The sequence below is a fragment of the Primulina eburnea genome, chromosome 11 (genome assembly GCF_022965805.1).
Source record: "Primulina eburnea isolate SZY01 chromosome 11, ASM2296580v1, whole genome shotgun sequence".
Classification (NCBI taxonomy): domain Eukaryota; kingdom Viridiplantae; phylum Streptophyta; class Magnoliopsida; order Lamiales; family Gesneriaceae; genus Primulina; species Primulina eburnea.
In genome coordinates, this window is record NC_133111.1 from 4122095 (window position 1) to 4133405 (window position 11311).

At 40.4% G+C, this 11311-nt stretch overlaps 1 protein-coding gene across 1 annotated transcript; it reads right to left on the reverse strand.

Annotated features, from left to right (window-relative positions):
• Positions 1-5467: 5467 nt before the first annotated feature.
• LOC140804536 (serine/threonine-protein phosphatase 7 long form homolog) lies at positions 5468-6418 on the reverse strand. The gene is made up of 2 exons (XM_073160576.1): positions 5729-6418; positions 5468-5584 (listed from the first exon to the last, which is right to left on the reverse strand). The coding sequence occupies exons 1-2, from the start codon at positions 6416-6418 to the stop codon at positions 5468-5470; spliced, it is 807 nt and encodes a 268-aa protein (XP_073016677.1).
• Between the last annotated feature and the right edge of the window lie 4893 nt (positions 6419-11311).

An 11311-nucleotide genomic window follows, 5' to 3' on the forward strand; every position in this document is an offset into this window, starting at 1 on the left:
ATGTTGTATTTGATGATCCTGAATCGTACGTTCCACATGCATCCGATTCAGGTTTTTGTAACCAACCCGGTACGTCTACATATGGTGGTTTCCAGGAGCAAGAATCTTATGTTCCACAGGTTACTGAAGGACTCGGTAATATGAGTTTCGATGATGTAAGTGGGCCTTGGGATCAATTTATAAATGTCTCGTCGGAACAAAATAATGTTCCATATTGGCCGAATCCAACATTAGATACGAGTGCTCGTTGTCCGGATGAGGCCAATAATGATTATATTTGGAGGACTGATTCTGAACCCGATATATCATACAGCGAGTCTGAAGAAGACGATGCGAATGTTGATGATGAAGTGAATATTTTTACGAATCCTGATGAGGGGACATCATCTCGACAACCACCACGTGACACATTGCAGAGGCAGACCGTATCATTTCTGTCAAACACTTCTGAAATACCATCATTTTTCAATAAATTTTTTGGGGAAGAGCATCTTGCTTCTGTCGATGTTCCTTGTGGAGAGCAATCAAGCTATTACAATCCGGATAGAGGTGAATTACGCGTCAACATGTTATTTAAAGATAAGAATGATCTTATTGCATCTGTGAAGGATTATTCTGTCAGAGTTGTCAGGCGTGAGTACCGTGTCGAGGATAGCACACGCAGTTTGTTGAAGTTACGTTGTAAAAATAATTCTTCTACGGTCATTTGTCGATGGGGACTGCGCGCTTCATTGAAGGCCAAGACAGGTTATTGGAAAATAACAAAATATGGCGGGCCTCACACATGTATATCTACGTCTGTTGGTATAGACCATAAGAACTTGAGCAGTGAGATGGTGGCACATACGCTATTGGGAGTTGTTCGTTGTGATCCTTCGTACGAGATTAAGTACATCATTGAAAATGTGAAAGATAAATATGGTTATCAAATCTCGTACCTGAAGGCATGGCGAAGTTTGAAACGTGCTATGGAAATTGCTTATGGTACATGGGAGAGCTCGGTTCAATTACTTCCGAAATATATGTGTGCTTTGTCCAAATACAATCTGGGAACAGTTGTGGAGTGGAAGCATCTCAGAGCCAACAATGAAATGAGTAAGACACTGAACTATGTTTTCTGGGCATTTAGGCCGTGTGTTGATGGGTTTCGGCATTGTCGGAAAATAATTAGTGTTGATGGTACACACTTGTATACCAAATACAAGCACAAAATGTTGATCGGTGTCACTCTGGATGCGAACAATCAGGTTCTACCGCTAGCATTTGCTGTTGTGGATGAAGAAACAACAGATTCTTGGAAATGGTTCCTGGAGAATCTCGGAAGACATGTTGTTCGTGGTGAAAATGGCGTGTGTCTTATTTCTGATAGACATAAGGGAATCGTGCGCGCAACTGCAGATCTACCATATTTTCAACCTCCACACGGTGTGCATCGGTTTTGTTTGAGACATGTGTGTTCAAACTTCAACGCTAAATTTAAAGACGTGCATCTGAAAGATTTATGCTGGGCGGCAGGCACACAGAATCAAATTTGTAAGTTTGAATCAGTCATGGAGGCAATCAAACAAAAAAAAATTTTGGCGCGCCGATATTTGGGTGGAATTGAGAAAGAAAAATGGAGTTTGGCACATGATGGTGGTTGGCGTCGTGGGGTGATGACAATCAATATATCGGAGTGTTTAAATAGTGTGTTGAAGGGTGCTCGTAGACTTCCTATATCTGCCATAGTACACTTGACACTTCAGAGGTGCGTACAATATTTTATTGAACGTGTGACTAGAGGTGCTCGAATGGTTCAGGAAAATCAGATGTGGTCAGATTATGCATTCCGGAAGTATGACAAGTGGGCGAGAAAATCTAGTGAACATCGTGTTGCCAAATATGATGTACGTGATCCAACTGCTTCTGTTGCAACTGTAGGAAGGCCAAGTCGTGGCCAACATATGCAGGTGGTGAAGTTAGCAACGAGTGATTGTTCGTGTGGTAAATGGACGATTTTTGGCATACTATGTTCTCATGCTATTTGTACCGCGAAGTGGCACTCGTTGGATCCCACGACACTAGTGCGACCATGGTATAACATATCTGAGTACCTAGCGACTTACGAAGGCAGATTTCAACCTCTTGCAGATGAGTGTTACTGGGATCCTCCACCTTTCGAGTTGCTACACAATCCTTTTAGACGTGAAAGAGGAAGAGTTGGTAGGGATAGAACAACTCGATTGCGAAATGAGATGGACACAAGTGTTTCTAGACAGAGACATCATGGATGAATTATTTTCTGATATTATAATAATTATTGATATGATAAATGAGAAATTTTATAGTCACAATTTGTTTTTACGTTATGTTCACGATTAAAATTAATTTTAAATAATTTAACATATGCCAGGGAAAATCGAAATAATTCAAGTGCACGTCCGACGTCCGGCGTCCGAGCGGTAACGAATTACCGCTCGGGCGCAACCAGAGCCCCTCGCGCCCGGGCGGTAACAAGTACCGCTCGAGCGCGAGCAGTGCGTTGGAATTCTTTCCAGCGCACAGCTCGCGCTCGTGCGGTAACTTGTTACCGCACGAGCGCGGGGGGCTCTGGAAATTTTCCAGAGCCCCTCGCGCCCGAGCGGTAACAAGTTACCGCTCGGGCGCGTTACGTGCGCTGGAAAGAATTCCAGCGCACAGCTCGCGCTCGAGCGGTAACTATTTACCGCTCGAGCGCGAGCATTTCTGCCTCCACACATCAACGCCCCTTTCTCATTCCCTTTCCTTTATATTTCCTCCACTCCTTTCTCTATCTCTTTATCTCATATCCAAATCTCTCTCAATTCTCTCTCAATTCTCTTCCCTCCACCCCTTTTCCTTATCTCCTTACCAAAATTCCTACAACTCTCCAAATATCACTCAATTATCCTCATCTAATTATCAATCAATGGCTCCCAAGAAGGAGAAAGGTAATCTCGGGTCTTATTCTTCGTTTGATAGAACTCGATTTGTTAGTGATGCGGCGCAGGCTCAGTATGAACATGCCAAAATCAATAGAAACCCGATTACCGAGCGGGGATTTCGTAGACAAAGGGAGGATCGATACGTTGGGCCTCTTGTGGATTTGGATAGGCGCAGCTGGGAAAAATTTGGAGCTCAACCGAGAGCGGCGGTGGTCTCGATCGTGCGAGAATTTTACGCAAATGCGGGTGAGAGGACGGATGACAAAGCTTTTGTTCGGGGTAAACTTGTGTCATTTGATTATGATATAATCAATGCTTTTTTAGAAACGCCCGAGGTCGACGATTCCGCCTTCCAGACTTTGGTTGCTAACCCTGATTATACTGTGATAATCGACACCCTGTGTCATCCATGGGCGATCTGGAAACCAGTAGGGGGATCACCGAGTTGTTTTGATGAAAAATATCTGAAGGCCGATAATGGTCTTTGGTATTTGTTTTTGGCAAAGAGAATGATGCCGGTGTCACACAAAAGTGAAGTTCAAAAAGAGCGAGCCGTGGTGCTATATGATATATCTCAGGGTTACCCAATCAATGTGGGAAAGCTTATCAATCCTCAAATTTTGATAAGCGTTAATAATAGACATATCGGTCTTTTCTTTCCATGTCTCATATCAGAGTTGTGTGCGATGGCATGCGTTGTGTTCCGTGATGATGAAGAGTGGCTGCAACCAATGAAGCCCATTTGTATCCAGGACTGACAGCGTAAGTATGCTAAACGACGTTTAGAATTCAGGACGGATGAGGGCGATACAGGTGGATCGAGCACCGCCGTCCCGCATCGCCAACAACCCCACAGACGGTCCCTAAACGAGAAAGTAGATGAAACTCTTGCCTTCATGGCATACCAGGAACGAGTTAACTTGAACCACAATGAACATATATCATATTTGGAGTCCATGATGCATACAATGATGGCCCATAGAGGTGTTGACCCAGGGACCATTCCTCCACCTCCGCCGTTCATTTCTCCGTTCAATTTTCAGTATGACTATCAGCCACAGGGGAATGCATCGGGAGTGCCACCACCAGATAATGACGAGGATGAATGAGGTATGTCATCTTATTTTTCGATTGTGTATCTTCTTCATTTCAGGTGTGTAAGATGTAAAAGAAATTGGAACGTGTTTGTTTATATTTTTTATTTCAGTTTTGTTTACTTGTGTTTTGTTTCCTGCACTTATATTAATCTGATACTGATGAAATTAAAAAATTTACAATCAGGTAAATAACACTATACTTATGAAATCATAAAATTCACACGGTGCAACAACGCAAACTGTACAACAATTGAAATTTTATAGTCACAATTAATTAGCAGAATCATCGTCATAATTAAAATGATACAAATGGCTCCCTGTTCCACAGTCAGGTGGATTGCGTCTTCTCGTCCCTCTACGCAATCCTATATTTCCAGGAATTCCTTCATTTGAATAATCTGGATAAGTGATAGGGGATATAACATTCCTCTGCGGTCGAGTATCATTCACAACATGCTGATGTCCGACGTTAAGCAAATTCGTGAAACTTTGTGTGTTCGACCAATAAGGAGTCTGAAAATCTGTCTGACCAAACGGACGAAAGTCACCATACCCTGAATCACCGAAAAAATCATGCTGAGTATTAGAGGTTCCTGCAATATTCATTTCAGCTGACGTAAAAATCGTAGAGCCTCCTGCAAACCCACTTGGTTGCCCAACCATGTCAACTCTCCCTCCAAATGAAGACTGATGCGAAAACGGAGAAGGCGTACTAAAATTTTGTTGAACATTAAATTCTCCAACAAAAGTATTGTACGGTTGTGGTTGAAAACCAACGGCAGTAACTGCAGGTGAGATCGTGCGCACAGTTATTCGATTGTACCATTCAAAGTAATCTTCATCAGTTTGCGTCGTTCGCCCGTATCGCACCCCTTTACAAACATGTCTCAGCCTATTATTCCACAACTCAATTGAATTCCTATGATAATCTCTCCAGTTGATGTTGCGATGTCCTATTCTCGTGATATTATGCATATCGTCATTGTCGACGGCAGACCCTGGAATTGATTGCCGCCTTCGAAATTGTCGCATTACCCGATTAGGACGATGCATCTCCACAATGTCAAAGCAAATAAGGGGACAAACACATCGCCATATTTTGTTGTCGTATGAATCAATAATGGTCTTCACATCTATGTCATTTTTCTTGTATACGCTCCAATTAAACTGCAAAAAAATTATTAAAATTGAATATTAATTTCATCAACAAAAACTAAATATTTTTCGGCTAATCACTATTACGTATTAAAATTTTATAATACCTCATTATTATTCATACGATCTAGCGAATCCCTTATAATTCTTACAGAATGTGTTGGCGAATGTGTGTAACTAAACTCATACGTCCACCTACAGTTACAAAAAAAAATTATATATCAAGAAAATATACAAGATAAATATGATATTTACAAAAATAATTTTTACATATTACCGTGCACCATATGGAGAAACTGGAATTAAAGCATCCGGATCAACGGGAGGTACAACTAATGTTAACCCATCTCGATCGGGATTAACATATTTAATCCTGCTCCATGCCCAAATCTGCGTGTAATAATAATAAAAAAATTTAACAAATTTAAACAAAATATCGTGTTAAATAATCACATCACATTAATGATACCTGCGGGATATATAAAGGTTCAGCCATTGTAGACTTCTCTACACGTGTCGCGCTGCACAACTCACGATATAGAAATGCTCTGCACTACCCCAACTATAAGACTTCACGTTATCAAGATCTCGTAACAGTTGCAAAAAAATTAGTCTAGATGACCCTCCTTGATAATCAGGGAACATTATTCCTCCAATAATCATTAACGCAACACAACGAGTAAATTTCACAACATCTACCTCTGAAGTTTCATCATTGACAGGGTTAGATATACAATGATCATGTAGTGCTGTCATAGACAGATGACCACCTTTCAAATATTTTGATGCTGACAAAAATCCCAACATATCCAAACATATGTGTTGCCATTCCTCAACTTTATGCGATACGTCTACTCCGGTTACTGCTTCACCATCAATTGTCAGTCCCCAAATTATTGAAACATCTTGTAATGTAACTGTTGCTTCACCACATGTAAAGTGAAACGTGTGTGTCTCACATCTCCAACGTTCAACAAGCGCAGTAATAAAATGATTATCAATAACTTGCGAGCCACATTCTAAAACTCCATAAAAACCCATATGATTTAAATATGACAATACACGCCTGTGTAAGTAATTATCGGTATATAACTTCCAAATCAAATTGTCTGACCTTTTCACTTTGACAATATCATCGACGGTTAATGAAGATACGCTTGATGAAATATGGGTCGCCTGTAAATATAGGACACTAAGATCTTCTGGATTTCTATTATCTGCCATTTTTGAAAAATGCTGTAGATCTTCTCAACTTCTTCAAAAAATATTGTGCGTAGGAAATGAAATGATAAACGAGAGCACGACAGAGGAAGATAAATGGAGGAAAAAAGAGGATGAGGAAGAAGATAAGAATCGACACTCATAATGCTTGGACCAATCAATAAGGGCCACGTGGCATGAGAGAAGAGGGGACGCTCCACGTAGGAGCGTCCGCGCATGACAAGCGCGGACGCTCCTACCTGGAGCAGCGTCCGCGCTTACAAAGCGCGGACGCTCCTACACATAGGCAGCGTCCGCTCTTCTCATCAGCGGATTGAGGTAGTTTTGAAACATATTTTTTTTTTAAAGTATTTTTGAAAAAAAATTTAAAATTTAAATTATTTTTAATAAAAACCCTGAAATACGAGAAAACCTCGAGTTTTTAATTTGATAACAACTTCAAATCACGTTGAAATGAAGAAGAGATTTATACTCAAAACCTATATTTATATTTTAAATAATTACAAACAACCTAAGATCGTCACATTAGAATTTTGGCAAAAACTTGTGTGAGACGGTCTCACGGGTCGTATTTTGTGAGACGGATCTTTATTTGGATAATCCATGAAAAATTATTACTTTTTATGCTAAGAGTATTACTTTTTATTGTGAATATGGGCAGGGTTGACCCGTCTCACAGATTGTGATCCGTGAGACGGTCTCACATGAGACCTACTCTAGAATTTTTGTGATTTTGAGAACAGAGAACTCTTGCTAACAAAATATAAAATTCTCACATAATTTGTTCTTAAAAATTTATATATATTTTTATCTTGTTTTAGATAAATAACAAAATGTAATTTTTTATGTCAAAACATTATTTTTATTGTAAATATGAACATAATTGATCCGTCTCACGAATAAATATCTGTGAAACGTATCACGAGCACAATCGAACCTACTATTCCTAGTAATTGATTCGAAACTGAATTTTTTAAATTGTGCTCTAAATATGAGTTAATTTTCCGAATAAAGGATTTCACAGATTTTATGGTGCACCTCAAGATCTCTTGACTTTGTTTGTTTTAATGCTATATATAGAAACAAACCCGTCGAAAATCAAGAAAAAATGTTTTTTTCCCTATATTTTAATATGGTAAAATCTACGTGATATTAGAAAAAGGATAAAATTGGAGCGTGAGGTTGCTTGAACTGAATCGTGCATTGATTTTTGGACAAAAGATTGAATCAGAAATGCTTCGGTGAATCTGTCGGCAGAAACAAGGGGGGACCATTTAAATAAATAAAATAAAACGTGGGCTGTTTGATTGAATTACGTGAGAAGATAGAAGACGCGTTTTATACGCGTTTTCACACGGTCAGGGGCTCTATAAATAGAGCTCCCCCTTTCATTCTGAAATCATCCATTCTTCGTGTTTTCTCTCATCTTATAAGCATTTAAGTGCTTAGTTCTATAATATTTGTGAGGTATTTGTTCTCCTGTATTAAGAGAGTGTGTGTTCTATTTGGAAACACAGTGAGTGAGTTGTACACCACAAAATATTATAGTGGAAATTCTTTTCATCTTGCCCGTGGTTTTTACCCTAATAATTTTTAGGGGTTTTCCACGTAAATCTCGGTGTCCAGTTTATTCTTTATTTTCCTGTTTTTACTATCTCAAATTCCGCACGTGGGACCAACAAGTGGTATCAGAGCCTTGGTTTAAAATTTCTTAAAATTCTGAGTATGCTCTGTGGTTGCAGCCTAGACTGATCTTCCACATCAGAAAAGATTTTTTGATTAAGGCGGGATTATTTTGTCCGGTCTACTAAAATTGTTATAGACATAATGGCGGGAAGGTACGAGATAGCAAAGTTCAATGGAAGCAATTTTATGCTGTGGAAAATAAAGATACAAGCAGTTTTAAGAAAGGAGAATTGCTTGGCGGCTATTGGAGATAGACCGGTGGAGATTACAGATGATGGAAAGTGGAACGAGATGAATGATAATGCTGTTGCCAATTTACACTTGGCTATAGCTGACGAAGTTTTGTCAAGTATCTCTGAGATAAAAACAGCCAAAGTTATCTGGGATACTCTGACAAAGATGTACGAGGTCAAGTCGCTACACAACATGATTTTCTTAAAGAGAAGGCTTTATACTCTTCGGATGGCGGAATCCTCATCGATGACCGACCATATCAATACACTAAATACTCTATTTGCCCAACTCACTTCCATGGGGCATAAAATAGGGGAAAATGAACGTGTGGAGCTTCTACTTCAAAGTCTACCAGATTCATACGATCAACTTATCATCAACATTACCAACAATATTCTTATGGGCTTTCTAAGATTCGACGATGTCTTAACTGCGGTTCTCGTAGAAGAAAGTCGGCGCAAGAATAAGGAAGACAGGTTGGTAACTTCGAAGCAGGCAGAGGCTTTGCCGATGATAAGAGGAAGATTCATGGACCGTGACTCCAGTGGGAGCCAAAGACGAGGTAGATCAAAGTCAAGAAGTAAGAAGAAAAATATTTACTGCTTTAAATGTGGCGGTAAAGGGCACTTCAAGAAAGAGTGTACGAGTATCGATAAAAGTTCTCAAGGAAATGTGGCCAGTACTTCAGGCAGTGGTGAAATATTATTCAGCGAAACATCAACTGTTGCAGAAGGCAGACACAAATTTTGTGACACATGGATAATGGATTCAGGAGCGACGTGGCACATGACGTCTCGGAGAGAATGGTTTGATAATTATGAACCAATCTCAGGAGGATCTGTATTCATGGGAAATGATCATGCCTTGGAAATCGCTGGGGTCGGTACTATCAAAATAAAAATGTTTGATGGAACCATTCGCACCATACAGGAGGTACGACATATGAAAGGACTGACGAAAAATCTTTTGTCCTTGGGGCAATTGGATGACATCGGGTGCAAAACTCGGATCGAGAACGGGATCATGAAAATTGTGAAAGGCGCGCTTGTGGTTATGAAGGCGGAAAAGGTTGCTGCAAATCTGTATGTACTTTTGGGAGAAACACACAAAGAGGCAGAACTAGCTGTTGCATCAATTGGTTCAGGAGAAGAATTAACAGTGTTATGGCATAGAAAGCTCGGGCATATGTCAGAACGGGGTTTGAAAATTCTCTCAGAACGGAAGCTACTGCCGAGACTTACAAAAGTATCACTACCCTTTTGTGAGCACTGTGTTACCAGTAAACAACACAGATTAAAGTTTGGCACTTCTACTGCCAGGAGCAAAAGCATATTGGAGCTGATTCATTCGGATGTTTGGCAAGCACCGGTTGTATCCCTAGGAGGAGCGAGATACTTTGTCTCGTTCATTGATGATTTCTCTAGGAGATGTTGGGTGTATCCGATCAAGAAGAAATCAGATGTTTTCCAGATCTTCAAAGATTTCAAAGCGCGGGTTGAACTTGATTCACAAAAGAAAATCAAGTGTCTGAGGACTGACAATGGAGGAGAATATACCAATGACGAGTTTGATGCATATTGTCAACATGAGGGCATCAAGAGACAGTTCACGGCGGCTTACACACCTCAACAGAATGGAGTGGCGGAGCGAATGAACAAGACCTTGTTGGACAGAACAAGAGCTATGTTGCGGACTGCAGGTCTGGAAAAGTCATTTTGGGCAGAAGCAGTCAAAACCGCTTGTTATATTATCAATCGTTCTCCTTCAGTGGCGATTGATCTTAAAACTCCGATGGAGATGTGGACCGGGAAGCCGACAGATTATTCTCATTTGCATACATTTGGAAGTCCGGTGTACGTTCTGTACAATGAGCAAGAAAGATCAAAGTTGGATTCGAAATCCAGAAAATGTATCTTCTTGGGTTATGCTGATGGAGTAAAGGGGTTTCGCTTGTGAGATCCTACTGTTCACAAGCTTGTCATCAGCAGGGATGTTATCTTCGAGGAAGATAAAGTAAAGGGAGACAAAGACACACAGAATTCAGAAACTACTACATTTCAGGTGGAGAATAAGACAGACGAATGTCAAGTTTCTTATGAAGCAGTACCAGAGCACGAAGAACAAGAACATGTTGAGTCTGAAGTTTCCAATGTGAGGCAGTCAACTCTAGACAGAAGACCACCAGGTTGGCTTTCAGATTATGTCACTGAAAGCAACATTGCATATTGTCTATTATCAGAGGATGGTGAGCCATCGAGTTTCCACGAGGCTACTCAAAGCTCGGATGTATCTTTGTGGATGATAGCAATGCAAGAAGAATTGGAGGCATTAGACAGGAATAAAACGTGGGATCTTGTTACACTACCACGAGGAAGGAAAGCCATTGGAAACAGATGGGTCTATAAGATCAAACGTGATGGCAATAACCAAGTGGAGCGGTATCGTGCTAGATTGGTGGTAAAAGGGTATGCTCAGAAAGAAGGCATTGACTTCAATGAGATATTTCCTCCTGTGGTTCGGCTTACAACAGTCAGAGTAGTGTTGGCATTGTGTGCGGTGTTTGACCTACATCTAGAACAGCTAGATGTAAAAACGGCGTTTCTTCATGAAGATCTTGAAGAAGAAATCTATATGCTCCAGCCAGAAGGTTTTGCGGAAAAAGGCAAAGAGAACTTGGTTTGCAGGTTGAACAAATCTCTGTACGGTCTCAAACAGGCGCCGAGGTGTTGGTACAAGAGATTTGATTCCTATATCATGAGCCTTGGATACAACAGACTGAGTGCAGACCCTTGTACGTATTTCAAGAGGTCTGGTGATGATTACATCATTTTGCTGTTGTATGTGGACGACATGTTGGTAGCAGGCCCCAACAAAGATCAGGTTCAAGGATTGAAGGCACAGTTAGCTAGAGAATTTGATATGAAGGACTTGGGACCAGCAAACAAGATTCTAGGGATGCAAGTTCACCGAGACAGA